General features: G+C 47.3%; 1 protein-coding gene and 1 long non-coding RNA gene across 4 annotated transcripts in view; one reads left to right on the top strand and one right to left on the bottom strand.

Moving 5' to 3' along the window:
- The window catches only part of CACNA1E (calcium voltage-gated channel subunit alpha1 E), a 311,105-nt gene extending 299,962 nt beyond the window's left edge, over positions 1-11,143 (top strand). For 2 of the 3 annotated variants that reach the window (XM_045877253.2, XM_045877254.2), the window contains 4 exons: positions 3,428-3,536; positions 7,598-7,778; positions 8,993-9,183; positions 10,598-11,143. In XM_045877253.2, coding sequence (XP_045733209.1) covers positions 3,428-3,536; positions 7,598-7,778; positions 8,993-9,183; positions 10,598-11,143 — 1,027 coding nt within the window. Of the gene's footprint in view, positions 1-3,427; positions 3,537-6,442; positions 6,572-7,597; positions 7,779-8,992; positions 9,184-10,597 lie in introns of all 3 variants that reach the window. The other variant, XM_045877252.2, reaches the window with a different exon arrangement.
- LOC123846144 (uncharacterized) lies at positions 8,155-11,080 on the bottom strand. The gene is made up of 3 exons (XR_006791200.3): positions 10,954-11,080; positions 10,221-10,341; positions 8,155-9,209 (listed from the first exon to the last, which is right to left on the bottom strand). It is a non-coding gene; the product is annotated as an uncharacterized LOC123846144 (long non-coding RNA).
- Positions 11,144-18,851: the final 7,708 nt, after the last annotated feature.

The raw sequence follows: 18,851 nt of genomic DNA on the forward strand, positions 1-18,851 counted from the left end.
GTTACCGAAAGGCATATGGCTAGTAGGAAGCTAAACTGGAAGTTTGTTATTCCTAACTACAGAGTATTCCCACTACACTGTTACCTGTAATGAACAAAAGGAACCTTAGATCAGGAAAAAATATATATATATTGGAAGCAGAAACAAAGCCTCAGTTAAGGAATTTGCCAACTCTTCTGAGTTGTAAGCCCTAGCCCCCTACTTGGTCGTTAGTCATACATGATTTACTATAGCAGACATACCTCATTATAACCTGAACTTCTTTACATCAGCAAGCATGTCCAAGTTCCCAAAGGGCAGGAATCTCTCTACCCAAGGTGAGTGAGTTTTTGCAGTTGGGTTTAACCCAGTCTTCATTCTCATGGAGCTGATAATCATTAAATACCACAACCTCAGTAATTATCAGGGGAGTGAAATCAAGGCGTGGGAATGAGACCTCTGTCAGAATGCCATTTGGAGTTTCTCACACCACCAATTCCTTTCAGCCTGTGATGCTGGACACCTGTTTTTGAAAAGCATTGATTTCAGAGGTCTTAATCCAACACATTTGCAAGAGAAGCAAAGGACCAACATCACGACCAAGGCTATTCATTTTTACAGATATTTGATGTGATAAAGTAGCAAGGTATGGATTCTCCTGTCTACAGAAAACCAGGAGAAGTCTGTCTTTGGTCTGTGTAGGAAGGGGGTATGACTGGAGCAGTGGAAACTTCCCAGGGGAAACTTCCCAGGGGAAATACAGGGTCTTTCAAGGGCTTTGGCTTAGAAAGAGAGGACACCCCTCCACCTAGGTCTCTCTCACCCCAACAATTTGCCATATTTAACTCCTACTACAACATCAGTCCAACTCCTCCCTGTGTTTATTGATACTTCTCCTCGATTTGACCAATATTTATTAAAACCCCCTATGAGAGAAGAGCTGGCTCAGGCACTGGGGAGTTATCAGTCAACATGATCACAGCCCCCATGGAGATAAATATTGAAAAAGAAATTACAAAAGTGATGAAGGTTAAAATGCAGAAGGGTAGCCTCATGTGATACCACAGAAGAGAAGCAACACAGCGGTTCCAGGGTGTGGGGAGGCCTCCCTGTGGAAATAACATTTAACGAGACTCAAAGGCATGGTCTTCAAGAGAGCGGGGGAAAAGGGGAGAAGCCTCAGGAACCTGAAAACTGTCAGGATGGCTGGAGTTGAGGTGATGAGCTCCATCGGGGCCAGCACGGGGAAGCATTATAAACAGGATACAGGAGTGAGGGTTTATCTAAGGATCATGGGGTTTTACTCATCAGTGTGACATGATCAGACTTGGGCTTTTCAGAGATGATTCTTGAAACCAATGTGGACTTGGATCAGAATGGAACAGTTTGAACGACAGAACTGCTTTTAGTATGTGATGGCAATTGTGTGAATTATTAATGACTGTGGCTTGGACTAATAGGATGGAGATGGGGAGAGATGCTCAGACTTGAAATATTATCAGGAGGGAGACTGGATGGGATGTGGTGATTGATTTGCCTCAGGGAGTGAAGGAGGGGAAAAAAAAAATCAAAGATGACCCACAAGTTTCCAGCATAAGGCTTTGGGTGGATGTTGGCACACTTCCTGAAAGGGGTTCAGAGGTAGAGGTCCTCAGGACCTTCTGCCCTCCCTGAGCTTATACCTGGTGGAAAGCCAATCATGAAACAGAATTATCGGAAAGCAGAAAAGTTGTCATTTTCAGTGATTTGTACTAGGAGGAAAACAGTGGCATAATCTGAGTCCACCTCCGTTCTGGCGGTGGGGAGAGATCAGAGAGCATTTCCTGAACAGAGTGAATTTGGAAGGATGAATTAAAAATAATATGAAAAAAGTTTGCCGAGGGCAGGGGAGTTGGAGAGAAGCACTCTGCTCTCTGGGAACAGCCGGTATTAACGTCTTGAGGCAGAGAGAAGCCGGGCGGGCCCATTCAGTGAACTAAGAGAGTCCCGTGTGTCTGAAATTCAGGAGCAGGAGATAAAGGGCATGAGAAAGCAGGCAGGGTAGGAACCAGATCAGGAGAGGCCGTGTTCCAGACTTTATCCTAACAGTGAGAATCCAGACACGGTTTTTAAAGGAGGAAGTCACTCTCACTTCAAGTTACTCAACTCTAGGAGGTTGTTCAGTGATCCCAAGTGTCCTTTCTCTCTATTGGGGATTCTGTGGTGACTCAGAGAGCAGTGTCCATCTTGCTCCCAGTGGTTCTCAGAAGGCACACTGAGGACCTGTAAGCAGGTCATTTAAATATCAGATTGCTCTGTATCAGTTGTGAAAATTCAGCAAACATCCTCCTGGCAGCAAGGGGACAGGTGGGATGACTCTCCGCTCTTCAGATCTCTCCCTGTGATCCCAGTCAAGGTAAGATTGTGCCTATGGATTATTTTTAAGTAAATTTGTTCATGCCTCAGATTTTCCAGCGGATTCATTCATGAGTGCAGTACCCTCCACTATGAAATGGCTGTCCCTGGAGTACAGGACGATGCCCCCTCTCTCCCTTCCAGCTGCAGCCCCATCCCCGACCACCGTCCCTCTTCCCACCATCAGGAGGCTCACTCCGCATTCTTGAGTAGGTCGGAGGGCACCTGTTACAGTGCTAGTCGCAGGGAATGGCAGCAACAGACACCTTCTCCGGAGAGGCTGGCTCCCTCTTTCTCTCCTAACCAGCCCCGTGGGTCCCATTGGCTAAGAGTGTCTGCAGGTTCCCAACAGTGGTTTAAACCGGGATGGCTCACCATAGCTTTCATTCAGAGGCCTCTTACCTCATCACCATTTAAGTATCCTCCTCCATAACCATCAACCCAGAAGTTACCACCTCGGAGATCATTCCACCCAGTTCATAAACCAACAGACATAGTGTCTGGCACAGAATTGTCCATCAGTGAATGTTCATGGCATTGAATTGTTTAGTTTGGCCAAGGATGTTGGCACAATAAGACCATATTTCTGCTGAGACTGGGGGAAATTTTTTAAAAGACCATGACTGCTTAATATTTAAACAAACTGTTCACTGTTTAAACTACAGTATTTTTCTTTTCCTCTGCTGAAGGGAGAAACTGAGCAGAAACAGGTTTGTAATCGAGCATGGGTCTTCCATATGGCTGAGTGTGACAAATAATGTCGTTTGTCACGGATAGACTAGTCACCAGCAGAATTCTGATGAATGGTTCCAAATGCAGGTTGAAAACAGTGGCTTCTCCTTTCCAATGCTTTTTTCTTTTTTTTTAACTTTTTTTATTCTAGGGTCCAGCCCCCTGTCAGTTGCCAGCCTTACACCCAGCCAGTGCTGACGGGTGTTGCCCTTGCCAGAAAGGAAGTCCCCCATCTGGGGTGGGGAGCTAGCAGCAGTGCTATGACAGGACTTCCCCTTTCTCCCGTGTACACGTGACGTCTGACTTTGCCATTGCTTTTCAGGAGTGGCCGTAGCGGGTACCCTTCGATGAGTCCGCTCTCCCCCCAGGAAATATTCCAGTTGGCTTGTATGGACCCAGCCGATGGACAGTTCCAGGAACAGCAGTCTCTGGTGAATGAATGAGTTACATGACCTCAAAAATAGTTCCTTGGTTTCCCGATCCCTCCCACTCTCATTTCCGAATCTTATTTCATAGCTGTGGTTTATCAGGAAAACCCTTTCCGATAGTCCTGCCAGTTAGTTACCGTGCTTTCTCTCCTTTTGTGGCTGAATTTCTCATGTTCTCTGACAAATGCTCCCTCTGCAGGTTTTAACAATCCCAGAGACCCCTTACCTGCTGCAGGAACCCAGATTGCTTCAGGCCAAACCTTCTTAATTTATGCCTGTAAGCAGCAAATGTAGACGCCAGAGTCACTAAATCTTGCCTTTGATATGGAGCCTTAGGATGAACCATCAGAATGAGTGGCGCCAAATGGACAGCTTAGTGTAGCCAGGTACTGCTTCTGGGAACACAGGAATGCCCTATGCCAGCCCTCTGGAGATGCCCACCTCCTGGATAACTCAGGGGAGCATGTGTGACCATGACGAGCTGTCAGCCAAGAGTTACAGAAAAATCTCTTACCTCTTTTCTTTGTGTCCCTTTTGGTCACAATTCTATAAATCAAGTACATACTAAGAGGTCCCTAAAATCCCTCCCCTGAGCCTAAAGTTTTTCATTAGCATAAAAGGTAAAATTCCTGAGAAACCTATTGAATCAAGTTTAAGCTGGGGGGCGGTGCACATTGACCTTTAGATTTCGCTAATACAAAGCTAAAATAGCTTTGTGTTTTGATTCCCAATGATAATAGACTTTACCGTTATCCTTAGTTCAGGAGCCTGAGATCAACGTCCGTCCTGAACTTAGAATCAAAGCCCAAGTGTTCATGGGCCTGGAAAGAAAAAGACACAACTCAACATTTGCAAAAGTCCACATAGACAGCTTATCCTGAGTTCCGTGTCACTTTGATTATAATTCATCTGTGTGTTTTTTTTCCTCTCCCCTTCTCTCCTGACCCCCTCCACTGCTACTGTGTACCCCAGAGCCATCCTGGATGGATGATGTGGGTGGAATGTGGGACTGGCCTGTTGATGGAGTGCATGTCTGATGGCATGGGAACCCTTAGAGGGGGCAAAACCCTCCGGTAGCTCAAACAAATGGGTGATTCCGTCTCCTGTGACTGCTGAGACAGGGAGTTCTGTGTAGATGTTTGGGAGACCACTAGACCAAACCCTCTTAGGGTGTGAGTACCTTGGGTGTTCTTGGTAAGGTAGGCAGGAATCCTCGGACTATTTCCTGCCTTCCCTTCTGAGGAACTTAGCACCATGGACTAATTGGCACAGATAGTTTGATTCTTAAAAGAAGTGCCTCTCAGCATTTTACAGCTTGTCTGCCTGATGATGTGTCTGGCTGGGAAAATCTCAATAATGTGTCCTTTCTTTCACAGGGAGGCTTTCTTTATTATGTCATTATTTCTGTGGGTTCCCCAGGGCTGAGCCATAGGGCCAGGACATTTTGGATCTGTGTTCATCTCATTGTCAGTACTGGTGTCTGTAATTCAGTTCAGGTGTCAGCCCATGCCACACGCTCACCACTGTGTACTCCTGCCCATCCCTTGGGGCCCCCTGCTCCACGTCCAGAGGCGTGGCCATGATTTGTGCATGTGTCTTATCCCACCTCTCACACCCCACAAACTGCAGTGTTGTTACCACGTCTGTTTTAAGTCAGACCTGTGTGCTTTATAAAGCATGTAGTGCACACATTTCCTCAAGCGCACATATCACATGTTCTAGGAGGGCAGTCCTCCCGTTCACACCAGAAACCACCCGGTCAAATGGTCTTGGAGGCGAGCCGGGTCTCGGGCACCCTTGCCTTCAGCAGTGCCCTATTTAAACAACTAGGTTTTCAGGGTGTCATTCTCTAAATATAAAATAGCTTTTTTTTCCTGGTAAAATCTCCAGATGTCCAGGATATTTCTAGGTCTCTTTGGTGGCCCATGTAAACATTTCTAAGGCAACTCTTCCCCTTAGGCAGTGACAGTAGCTATCTGTGTGGATCACGTACGTTTGCCAAACTAACAAACATCCTTTAACCAGGAAAACCACCTATAAGAGCTGGCCCCTTAGAGAGTTCCAATCTAATCTTCTAGAGTGGCACAGGCCAGTATAATAGCCACTGCCCACATGTGGCCATTGAGCACTTGGACTGAGATGTGCTGTACGTAGAAAATACATGCCCATGTCAAAGACGTGGTGCCAAAAAGAAGGTGAAATATCCCAAGTTTTAGATTGATTACATGTTGACATGAGAATATTTGGATATATTGGGCTAAATATATTAAACTTGATGGTTTTTAAAATTTCTTTTAAATGTAGTTCCTAGGAAATTTTACAGAGGCACTTTGCATACTATTTTTATTGGACAGCACTAGTGGAGAGCATCCCTGACAAATGGCTATCTATCACATTTTTCGAATGGTTTCAATCAGAAAGTAAGTTTTCAGCTAATAAAATCATGCGTCTTAAGGTTTGAGATGATATATTTGACACCAGAAATTGGTGACTTTCCTTAGAACAGTGGTTTCTGTTTGACAAATAGCTTCTTCCAATTAATAACCCTAATAAACACTACCAACTTTCAGAAGGTAAACTTCACAAATCTAAGAAGTACTATGACTGATAAGGTTTTACAGAGCTATAAAATTGGGAGCACTGCTTAGAGGTCAATAAGAGGGTACTTGACTAGAAAAGGTAGTCTTTACCTTTCAGTCCCTGGTAGAGTTTTCTGTTTGGGACATCTGGTATACCACAAGTGCACACATAGATGCACACATATATACACATACAACTGAGACCTTAAAGATGCAAGTCTCTCTTCTAAAAACCATTCTTGTTATGGAGGAGGCAGAATCATCCACCGGAGGTGAGAAGCAATGAGATGGAACCAAGTCCCACAAGCTTGGCTGTGTGTTTATTTCCAGGAGCCAGAGGTTAGTGAATTAAAAAGCGTGCAGTCCTCTAACCATGGCATCTACCTTCCTTCGGACACCCAGGAGCATACGGGATCGGGGAGGGCATCCTCTATGCCACGCCTGACTATGGATCCCCAGGTAAAAAGCTATCACCACCTACCATGTGTAGTGGCATCCTGGACTGTATTGAATTGGTGGGTTATGAAAAAAATCATCTGATATTTTCAGGTGAGCCCTCGACTTGCCCCCATCCCTTCCATATAAGCAAAATCTGGCTCATGGGCCTTCTCTTTAGAGTCTGCTTGCTCCTCCACAGTGTGTTTTTAGTGAAGCCCTAAGCATAAAAGTCTAACTCCTTCTGGATGGGCTCAACATCTTCAAGACTCAACCAGCCATGCAAGAAATATTTTCCAGGATTTTCCCTGTGGTTCTTTTTTTTCCTTTCCACCTTTCCTGGCTTCCCCAGCACATATGCAATTACTTAACACACACAGCTCTGTGTCAGGACCGTCTGTCCTAACCAGTGCAGGCCACGCCTCATTTCTTTGTCTGTTTTTCTGGCTTCTTTTTTTCTGTCTGTCTGTCTTACATCAAGTTTTGACAGAGAGAAGAAGTTTTTGTGGATCTGTTTTAACATCTGTGGCAAATCAAAATGCAAGAGTTTAAGGTGGGGCCGGGGGAGGGGGGCGGGGGGATGGACGATAGAGAGCAATGCATTCTTAGATGCTGCCCAGCTATGACGAGCTGTCCTAAGCTCCTGTGCTATAGGGAAGGGCCTTCCCTGGTGAGAGCAACAAATAAAAGGCAAAGTTATGCTGCTTTCATGGTGCAGACTTTTTGTAATTGCCCTCACATATTTCAGAGTGGCGCAAGGTTCACTGCAGGTCCTGGCTGGGCCCCTATGGTAGAGGGCTCTATGGAAAGCTTGCACTGTACGCTTACTGCTTGCTTTCCTGAGCATGAAGACAAGACCCTGGATAAGTCTCAGTGTCTCTGTTAACATAGCATAGGACACTTGCTGCCAGCTAAGATCTGAGCAAGAGGGATTCAAGGAAGGTTACAGTTTGCAATCTTCAACAATCTTTAGCTCACTTCTCCCTTACTTTTAGACCTTTTCCGTAATTAATCCAGATTTTGTGTTCCTCTGGGGGCTCCTATTTCCAGGTGGTGACAGATCCCAGCTCCATGAGACGTTCATTTTCCACAATTCGGGATAAGCGTTCAAATTCCTCATGGTTAGAGGAATTCTCCATGGAGAGAAGCAGTGAAAACACCTACAAGTCACGTCGTCGGAGTTACCACTCCTCACTGAGACTGTCAGCTCATCGCCTGAATTCTGACTCAGGTAAGGGGGTCTTCCCTGTTCACCTCTTTTCAGGCTCCTGCGCTGGTGACCAGTTCTGACAAGAAGTGAAAATCACTGGCACAGGATTCAGATAAGGATACAGGTTGAGGAGAGCAAGGGAAGAAAGAACACTTGTCACCAGGAAAGAGTTCCCTATCTGATTTATCCTGAAACAAAGTCTTCTATATTCATCATAAAGGCTGAAATTTCTTTCTTTCAGAGTAGGGCTGTAGAAGTCATTAAAATGTATAGAACCGTTGAATCAATTACGTTTTACACCTGAAACTAATATAATCTTCTATTTTAATTATACTTCAATAATTTAAAAAATTGAGATTTTCAAATAACCTTCTGCAAAACCACTGAGGTTCCTTAGGGGGTTTCTTCTTTTTATTATTATTAAAGATTTTTATTTATTTATTTGATGACAGCACAAGTAGGCAGAGCAGGAGGGAGAAGCAGGCTCTCTGCTGAGCAGGTAGCCCGATGCGGGGCTCGATCCCAGGACCCCAGGATCATGACCTGACTTGAAGGCAGCCGCTTAACCCACTGAGCCACCCAGGTGCCCTGCCTTAGGGGGTCTCTCTAACACATTCCTGGCAGGGGCTGGGCTCTTACTGCCAACTCCACTTCAACCCCAGTAGTGCTACCTGGAATTTTTTTAGGTTTTTGAGTTTTGTTTGTCTTTTTTAAGGAAAAGGGTCATACTGATAGAGTTTGAAGCATTCTCATGATTTTCTAATGGTTTCTATTTTACTAGATGAGGAAACAGATCACAAAGCAGTGACATGCCTCTAGCATAGGGCCAGTAAGTGGCAGAAATGGGACTAGAAGTCCTCAGTGGACTGAAACCCTTTGACCTCCAGCCCTTTACTGATGCCACACCCGTGTTTAGGACATAGAGAATTCCTGGGCCATATTGTTGGCAAAGATTCTATCTTAATTGTGTTTTAGCATAAACAGAAGCAGAAGAGAATCAAGTGCATCCTTTGACATGTGTGTCTTTCCAATGGCAACTTGCACACTTTCCTCTTCACAAAAGGGTAATTTTCTAACCTTTCCTTCCTGCCTCCCTTTCAGATCACCTGTTGACATGCCTGGAGAAGCTAGTATTCCTCAGGGGCCCAGTCCCTCCCAGGCTGTATGACATCTCTTTATGTTCAGAGGCCAGTATGTGTAGAGTTGTGATCACGTGCTTTTGTCATCTCTCCCAGGCCACAAGTCTGACACCCACCGCTCAGGGGGCAGAGAGCGGGGACGGTCGAAAGAGCGAAAGCATCTTCTCTCTCCCGATGTCTCCCGCTGCAACTCAGAGGAGCGAGGGACCCAGGCCGACTGGGAGTCCCCAGAGCGCCAGCAGTCCAGGTCTCCCAGTGAGGGCCGGTCACAGACCCCCAACAGACAGGTGAGCCTGGAGAGGAAGTGGAGCCCCTGTAGAAAGAAACGGAGGGGTGGTCTGCTAACATTAGGTGCAAAATGTGGGCATCCGGTATGTGACAAAATGTGACACCTTGGTGTCACAGCAAACTCTACCCATTGTGTGTGGAAGTTGGCTACTTCATGCTTGTGTACTCAGAAACCCAGATAGCTCCCCCAAGAAAGACAACGGTATCTAGAAGTCATTCCATCTCAGTTCTCAGAACCCAGAGGTACAAAGTCACAAGTAAGTTCACAGAAGTCTCAGCCAGATTTAGGAGGAAAGGATCCCCTCTAGCCAGAAAAGTTTCTTTGACCAGTTGCATGATCCTTAGTTACAGTGATGATTCATCTCTCAGCACAGGATTTATCATTTGGATCAGTTCAACCTCATTTACCTAGCTTCCAGCCATCCCAAAAGGAAGACCCCGTTCTCCTTCCAGCCCCTGCCTAAGAAATCACTACCCGAGCTGTCTGAAAACATTCTCTTGACTCCCGCTTTCCTCCTCACTCCCAGCCTGAACTCTGTTTAAGGCTGTGGGAGCCCTGATGGGAGACCCCTCACCAGCAGTGAGCAGAGGGGAAGGGGACGGTCTGCTACAGTAGACTTTAGAGGCAGTTAAGAAGTTTCTTCTAGAGCAGTGGCTTTCACATTTTAGTGAACAGAATCACGAAAGCTTGTTAGAACTGCATATTCCAGGGACCTAGAGGGCTCTGCTTGCTTCAGTAGTGAGACCAGCTAGAAAGGGAAAAGCAGAAAGTTGAAAGGACCCCTACTTCCCCAGGAACTTCTGAGCAAGAGGTTCGTTACCAGTGCCGGGCTCAGGGACCCTTGGGTCTAGGTGAGCAGATCAAGTAAGGCCTGAAGCAGCAGCTGAGCATGTGGGTAGAGAAGCTGAGTTAAGCTCAACCAGCCACTGAAGACATGAAGGCAAAGAATGAAGATGAGGGAAGGAAGTTGCCATTCTCTCAGATCCACTTCCCAGGGAAGGTTTCCCAGACAGCGACCCCTTAGCATCCATTCACCTTGCATGTAGCTGTCTTCCTTCAAGGTTGCAAGGCTTTCTTTCCGTGTGCCCCCTGTTAACATTTTTTGAGCTTCCAGATCCGTGCTCCTCTAAGTGTATGCTCCATGGTCCAGCCGCACCTGGGAGCGTGATAGAAATGCAGAGTCTCGGACCCCACCCCAGACCTGCTGAGCCTGCTTGCCCTGGTCTCCACGGTGGAGACTCCTCCGTCTCCTTTAGTCCCTCCCTTCCTAAGCGGAGGGGACCCCCCAGCTCAGATCTCCCTCCCCCAGGCTCCAAGGACTCTCTGGAGGGAGGGTTGGGGACCTTACCCAGGCCCCACGTAGGGATCAGGCCAGGCGCGGCCTAACCTGCCTTGTTTGTCCCGCTGCACAGGGCACAGGTTCCCTGAGTGAAAGCTCCATCCCCTCCATCTCTGACACCAGCACCCCAAGACGAAGTCGCCGGCAGCTCCCACCTGTTCCCCCAAAGCCGCGGCCCCTCCTTTCCTACAGCTCCCTGCTGCACCACACCGGGAGCATCTCCCCGCCGCCGGCTGACGGAAGCGAGGGCGGCTCCCCGCTCACCTCCCAGGCGCTGGAGAGCACGGAGGCCGGCCTGGTGGAGGCTCCCGGCTCCCGGCTCGGCCAGCAGGGCCAGCACTGCTCCCCCCAGCGCTACATCTCCGAGCCCTACCTGGCCCTGCACGAAGACTCCCACGCCTCGGACTGTGGCGAGGAGGAGACGCTCACCTTCGAAGCCGCCGTGGCCACCAGCCTGGGCCGCTCCAACACCATTGGCTCGGCGCCGCCGCTGAGGCATGGCTGGCAGATGCCCAACGGGCACTATCGGCGGTGGCGGCGCGGGGGGCCTGGGCCCGGCGTCATGTGTGGGGCTGTCAGCGACCTCCTGAGTGATACGGAAGAAGACGACAAGTGCTAGAGGCTGCTCCCCCCTCCGATGCATGCTCTTCTCTCCACCGAGTTGGGAAGCCAGTGCTGCCCGGGGGGGAGGAAGATGGGAGGACACCGTGCATCATCAGACGAGAGGAACCAAGGGACACCAGGAAAACCAGGGGCACCCGCCCCATTGCTTTACTTCCCTTTGCAAGATGGGCCCTGCCCGCGTGCTGCCTCTTTGCTGGGGACAGGAAATTTGAGAAGGCGCAGGGGGCTGCCCGTGGCAGGAGGGACGTGAGGATGGCTTTGCTTCCCCTTGCCCCTTGCCCCTTTGCTGTCAGCTCAGCCGCAGAGGGATGGAGCTGGCCTGTGTCTACACCCCTTGCCCTGAAAAGCCTGGAAGACTTTCTGGCTCTTCGCTATGGAGTCGTGGAGACCCCAGCAGAGGGGTCCCCTCCCTCAGCGGCTCTTGCTCCCCGGCCAGCACCCCTGCCAGGGAGGGCAACCACAAGAGCATCTCCTGCACACTCCCTCCGGCTCGCTTCCCCCAGAGAAGTGCAGGCTAAGTGCGGGAGTGTTGGATGCCAGGGGTCGGAGGCCAAAAAGGAAAAGCTGAAGTGGCAGAAGGGGTCAGGGTGCTATGGCAGCAGCAGCGAGGGCTGGTCTGGGTGAGCAAAGCCATGGTCAGGCAGCCGCACCCCGGGGGAGAGGCTCAAAGAGATGGAGGGAATGGGGGCTGCGGGGAGGGACAGTGCCGTCTCTTTGAAGCCTGTCACCTCTTCAGTAGGTGCTGGGTTAGGATAGGCCAGGGACGGCCCTCAGTCTCCACTGAGGCTCCGGGAAGAGTATATTTGGAAAGCATTTAACAACCCCTGTGCCAGAGCACTAGCCGGTGTGAGCAGAAGTCCAGTCAGGACTCCGCCAGGCCTTAGCCCTGCAAATGCTGGTCCTAAGGATCCCTGGTGGTGGGGGGCACTTAAGGCAGAGTCTGTTTTCCATCCAGTAGAGAAGAATCTGGAACCAGCACATAGGACCGAATGTCAAGGTAGACTCTGGGCCAGGAGGCAGTGGGCCTTTCTGCCAAGCAGCGAGGCCCCGAGCCAGAGGCCCAGGCTTCCCTGCCACTCCCTGAGATGGTAGTGCACACATACCCAAGGTGGGCCCTCCATCACTGAGTAGAGACTTCTAGAGCGAGAGGAAAGGCGGCCAGACCGAAATGTGAAACTTCCATGAGAGAGGCTGAGTTCACTGAGGACCTCCTGGGAGGAGGGCCCCTTCCGCAGCTAGTTGGTGAAGTGAGGGTCAGTTTGTCCTGACACTTTGAAGGTGATTAGTAAATATACCTCAGCTGAGACCTGGGCTGCTCCTCCTAGCCACGGAGACTCTGATGCGACCTCATCACAGTGTCATGAGATGGGGGTTCCCCATGGCCCTGCGTACTTCCTGGGGCCGGGACGAGGCTTTTTCTCTCCCCAGGGGAGGAGCTGGGCAGAAGACGGCCTCAGGCCACTGTGTCATTCTTAACCACCACCCCCCCAAACTCAGAAGCATGGAGAAAGAGAGAGACTTACTTGACTAATCAGTCCTCGCCTTGTATCGACTGTCCACTCGGGGAAGCACATCACTCCCTCTATCTGGTGGAAATGTCCCATCCCCTCAACTTCCTCCCTTCTCTCCTCCCAGGGGCTGGAAGGGCCTGCTGGAGAAGGGTGCCAGGCAGGCGTTCCCTTCACAGCCACGAGCAGGCCGAGCTGGCCTCACAGGCCCCTCCCCTGGCCCGAGATCCCCGTGGCTGAACACTTTCTCCATCCTCCTCCAGCCAAGCCAGCCTCCACCTCTTGGGGGAGGAGAAGCGAGGGGCTGTTATTTTTCTTAGAAGGAGCCTCTTTTGACTTCTGGTTTTTTGTCTGTTTTGGTTGAAATAGAACTAAGGCATAGTTGCATCTACCCTGAAAAGCCAAATACAACTGTGGGGCTGCAGAATCATTGCTCACGGCCCTGCCTTCTCTTTTAGATACTGCTGGAGCTTCATGACCCCCAGGCAGCCCCACATCAAAGTAGGCCCAGGGCAGGAGACCACGGAGGCAGAACAGAAGCCGCCTCCTCCCCGACCTAATGTCCGTTTTCACTGCGCTCTCCTGCTCACCACTTGTGTGCTCGGGAGTAGCTGCCCCTGTGAACGTGACTACGTCACACCCTGATCTGAACAGGCGTGCCCCCCTTTACGGAAGACTCAGACGCTGGGTCTTGTAATGTTTGAAAGGTTTCCTCTGCCCAGTCATTTCATGCCAAAGTGCTGCAGTGGGCTGTTTTCTGTGCACAAATTTGCTTTCTTCCCCCTCAGAAATGCAGCTTCCCCTAGGGACAGGCCTACTCCAGGACAGCCGCTCTGAGTCAGCAAGCCTCTTGCACTGTGGTGTGAGAACAAGAATTGATCTCTTCTGCCATCTCAACAGGAGGAGGAATTTAGCCTGGCAGAGCAATTACCAGAAATGGGATTTGCCTGTAAACCACATTATGAACACTAAATTTACTGTGCCAGGAACTCTCCCTGGACACCTGAACTCCTTAAACTCACATACACACATAAGCACCAGAGTCTCGAATGCAGTGGTATCGAGCCTTGCAGAGGCAGTCCCCCGACCAACCACTGGGCTTTTTCTAGAACCAATGAACTTAGGAACGCTCTTATTCAATTTCCCCTGACCAAGAAATTGGGTTTCTTATCCCTGAGCCTGCATTTACCGTTCTAGTAAGACCAGAAAATAAAAGACAGTTTTATGTTAAGTCACGGAACTCCTAATCTTGTTTCCTTCCACCTCTTAATAAATGTGACTTTCCCCCTTCCCTCTAATAGCTGACCAGGATATCCCTTCCCATGTGTCAGATTCTGTCTCTTCTCTCTCCCTTGAAAAGAGGGTCCTTGAGATCTCAAAACCTGTGCTGCTCTTTGGATGAAAAAGTATGGCAGCATCTCGAGAAATGCCGAGCAAACTGGAAACCGTTGGAGATACACCGAATGATCAAATGGAGTACTGCAGGTCCCCTCAGAAGAACATTTATCTCTATGTCCAGTTTCCCTTGCTATTGTTAGTCTTTGGCATCCCCTCAAAACAAAGAGGGAGGGATGGGGGAAAAGAGTAGAGGAGGAAAAGAAACCAAGGTAGAGAGTCGTTCTAACTAGGTCTGTGTTTAGATGCTCCTCTCTTCACTTCCAGACTTCTGGTGGGGAATTCACGTGTCTCCCTCTGAATCCCCATGAGGGCAGAATGCCAGCAGGCTTTCAGACACAGGGGTAGAGCTCTAGGCCAAGATACTCTGTGAGCCAGGGTCTGGATAGAATTACCTCCACTATGAAGAGATGGTACCTTCGAGCATCTCCCCCACCCCCCAGGGTTGACATAAGCCATGAACACGACCGCCCAATGTGGGTCTGTCCACTCTTCTAGCTGAAGAATCTATTTCTATTCTGGGCTTCACTTCTCCCTGCTCGATGTCCCTATGGGGTACTGAAATCACAGATAACGTTTCTCTGAAACCGAAATTCAGATGTTCTGGATTAGACCACTTTTTGACTCTGGGACCACAAAAAAGACAACCCCATATTCCACCACTCAGCCAACGTCTTCTTTCTATACACACATCCATCTCTCCTCTTGCCTTTGTGATAAGCCTCAGTATCTCCTGCCTTCTGTTCTCCCATCCCAGCTCTTGTTTTGCTACATGTTATCACTGACTTAACTCCTGAAATGTTTTAAATCCACCCAGTCCAAGCTTATTTGCTGACCTGTTTCTGCTGTTGGGGAATGCATCAGTCTCATAAAAATAGTTGGGAACTCACCAGGTAATATTCACAAGGTGATCTGAACCAGTATAAGGCGCAGCACTATTAGGGTGAGTGGGGGATATGAAATGTCCGCATATTCAATGAAAGTCCACTTGAGGGAAATTAGGTCTGTCTTGGCATAATGGAACAAAATTTAATAATTTTGGTTTTTTAAAGAAAGTTCTCAATTTTCCATTACATCCTATTTCTAAAGCCTGCTCTGGATGTTTCATTTTTGGACAGAGTATTTGTTTAGTGGGTTGAGCCAGGGATAAGCTGAGATTCTTTAATTTCTCAGCCTAGCTGTAATAAATATGAGGTCATAATAAGAAAAGGCATATGTATAGCAGGCGGGAAGCAGATGGTCATCTGCTTTGCTGGGATTTTGTGAGACTTGAAGGTTAAGGAATTTTTACCCTATTTTTATCAGTTTCATATTTGTTAGTTTTGAGACCCTCAAAGACCTGGTGCCAGCGTGCACAAAGAATCTTGGTGAGGAGAGGCATTCCCATGCCTTGAGGTAGCCTCTTCCTCACCAGATTCTTCCATCCTGTCCATCGTTCCTTCCTGGATTCCCAGGCACTGAACACTGTCCAAGAGGTGCAGGTGAGGAGTAAGGCAAAAAAAAAAAAAGAGAGAGAGAGAAATGGGCCTCCTGCACGTGGCTAGAGCATGATGGTTTAATTCCAGGCAAGAGCCCCCTGAGGAACAAGGTCTAGGTTTGGATAAAGAGATCTCCACGCTGAGACTCTTATTTTAACAAAAGCCACACAGAGGTAGCTTAGGACTTAGGACCTAACTCGGCATGATATGATCAGAAGAGATGCCACGCTAACGAGCACTGCCTTTATCTGTAGCTCTGTCTTTCTTTTGTTTTTTCTTTGGTGAACTACCCTGTATACTGTAGCCGTTTACCCTGACAGAGCCCCAGGTGATGGCTTTGCTGGTTGCAGCCCCAGACTTAGCTGAAGACTGGTGGGGTGATCTGCCAGTCATCATGTGCTGTTACTCAGAAGAACACAGATGTACCATTTTGGGCAGGGGGAGACTAGGAACAGAAAAAATTGTCTTTGGTTTCTGATGGCTGTCTTTTTCTTCCCTTAAATCCTTTCTGCTTTGACCCTCTGAGGCTCAGGCATCCCAGAGAAATCATGCCAAGCCAAAGATAACAAATTCATAGATTGTCCCAACCTACCCAAAGGGCCTAGAAAGCTTCTCTAAACAAAACTCAAGTCAGTTGGTTGAGAAATTTGAATGACACTCACGGCAGAGGCAAATGGATGGCTGGGGTACCTCCGAACTTCCCTTCTATTTTTGTAGTCTTCCTTTTGATCCCTTCTATCGTGCTAAAAAAGGGGTGGGGGCGACCCTAGCATCCTGACCTTCTAAATGCAAAAAGATTTTATAATAAGCCATGCTACTATGTAAATACATGATTGAACTTTGAATTCTTATTTCTGGGGGTACGAAAGAGTTGAGCAGATCTGATAAAAAAATGGTAAGGGGATCTACGTTTATTTTTATTTGCGATCTTTTTGTTTGGATTTTTTGTATCAGACCCGCTCTAAAATAGCAATGAAGGATAAATGGGTGCTCTGCAGTGTTTCTGAATCACCTTCTAATTAATTTCCATCAAACTTAATATATTTGAGCCAAAAATCTGAGGTATACAGTACCAGTTCCATCTTCTCTCTTTGGTGGATTTTTGTTTTTTGGGGTTTTTTTGTTTGGTTTTTTGTTTGTTTGTCTTCTCCTTCTAAGTCAGCCTCTGTCTCTTGTTTCTAGGGACTTAAAATATAACCTAGATTAACGTAAAACAGCCTGAAAACTTCAGTGAAAGCCAAGGAAATAATAGAACGGATATAGATTTTTTTTTTCAAGACATCTTTAACCAATAAATACAAAGTTTATGTCTTGAGAAGATAAAATTTTAAGAGTGTAGTAATCTGGTAACTGGAAATTATTGGGAGTCAAAAATAATTCTATCCCAGCCTTCTGTACTTGTGCCTTCAGCAAGGTATTGCATCTGCGTGCTTTATTTACCTCATTAGGAAAGCTGAAATACTAATGCTTGGCTAATTCATGGGGTGTGTTTGTAAGTCAATTAATATCACATCATTTAACATACTTAGTCTCCACAAATCAACTCAGAAAAATCTTCTCTTCTTATATCCCACTAAGGACCTATGAAATTCTTGGCATCACTATACACATTCCATTTTTTGGAAGAAACTTCATGTTTAATGGAACCTGAATCCCAGATTTGCTTTAATTTCACCAGCTATTGTTCCTGTTTTCCCTTCCTCTTCTTTTTCACTCTCTAATTTAAAAAAAAAAAAAAAAAATCAAGACTTTTTTTTTTTTTTTTTTTTTCCTTTCTTAAATGCAGGAAAGAAGTGGAGTTTTCATGATCAGAGCTTCCTAGGATCTTCTTTTTGTGGACACTTAAGCCAGTGTTAGATCAAATAACCATTCTCTAATGCTTAGGACCCTCACGAAGACCTCTTTTCTAATGCAGCATTGATACAGGAGTCTTTTCTGTCTCTCTTTGTTCTGCCAGTTTGTCAGAGAGAAGGGATGGATTACTCTCTCTATTCTGGAACCAGAACTGTAGGATCTGTACCAGGTACTACCATGTCCTCCTCAGTTCACCCAGAGGTGGGCCCCAAAACTGAAAGAATATTAATCACAGCTGCCAAATCCAAATTTGACCTTATCTGGTGACTCAATTTTCTTTCCAGTAATCTGATTTCTTACAGTGATGGCCTGTACCACACAGGAACCCACTGCCCAAAGGAAGTCTATTAGAAATCCGTATAAGGGGTGAGCAAGAAAAACACACTCCAAAATTTAAGTGCCATTAAACCAATTTAAAAAAAAAATAAGGGTAATATGAAATGAGGGCTAAACAGTGTAATCTAACTGCCAATTAAAGTATACAGTAGTTCTGGTCTTAGCTACATTTGATATGGAATTATATCACATTAAGCAGATCCCAGCAGATTTAGTAAAAACATAGGCATTCAATTTTAATGGCTACCAGTGGGGATATATACTTAGCCTGAAGGCCAAACTTCAATCAGTGTTTTTCTATCCTGGTGTTTTGTGAACTAGCCAAAATTTATACAAAGCCACCCTAAATGCTGCAATTGCAGAGGAACCTCCCTCTTGGTGATATGAGAGAACAGTCCAACTCCACTCAAATTGAGTCTAAAATTTGGAACTCGTCCAGAAAAACAAATGGAGGAGAAAAATCTAATGCACCAAGTTGATAGGACATACTTGTAGCTGGAGCAATGTGAGCAGAGGCTAGGAAGACAAACTATAGAACAAAGACAAGGTTGAGGTGGAAAATATCAGCTAGTCCCAGGAAAAGAAGGTGTATGACTTGAGATCGTCTCTTACACTAGATCATTGGTATACGTGTTAGCACGCTACAGGATTCGGAGCAGTTCTTCCTGCTAAGCTCACCAAAGGTGGTGGATTTGAAGGCTTCAGAGGATTACTAGAGCCCTGAACAAATTTTTCAGACCTGGGAGATGGAGAGAAAGGAGGTTCATGCTTTAAGGCAGCCGAAGACAATCTCTGTGACTTTACCAACTCTTCAGTTGGTAGTGGGGAGATTTCCCTGATCTTCCTGGTGGTGCAAGTGCCAACAGGAGGGGAGGGGAGAGGGGCGGTGAGTGGGACAGAGGATGAGCTTTATCAGGAAGAGATTTCGAACTAGGAAGGGTGCACCAGGACTAGCCTCAAAGGCTATCATTGCAAAAAAGTAGACCAACGGGTGTCCAGGCCATGCCCTCTGTCCTTTGGGACCTAAGGCCAGGCCATTCCCACCTTGATTTGCTCTTAGAGGAGGAGCTTGTAAGATGGGATCAAGAGGGAAAATGGGTGCTCTGCCTTAGGCTGTTAAAAACGCTGCCAT

The sequence above is a fragment of the Mirounga angustirostris genome, unplaced genomic scaffold (assembly GCF_029215605.1).
Source record: "Mirounga angustirostris isolate CCGP_5_RB_7025 unplaced genomic scaffold, mMirAng1.0.hap1 SCAF_6, whole genome shotgun sequence".
In the NCBI taxonomy this organism is placed as follows: domain Eukaryota; kingdom Metazoa; phylum Chordata; class Mammalia; order Carnivora; family Phocidae; genus Mirounga; species Mirounga angustirostris.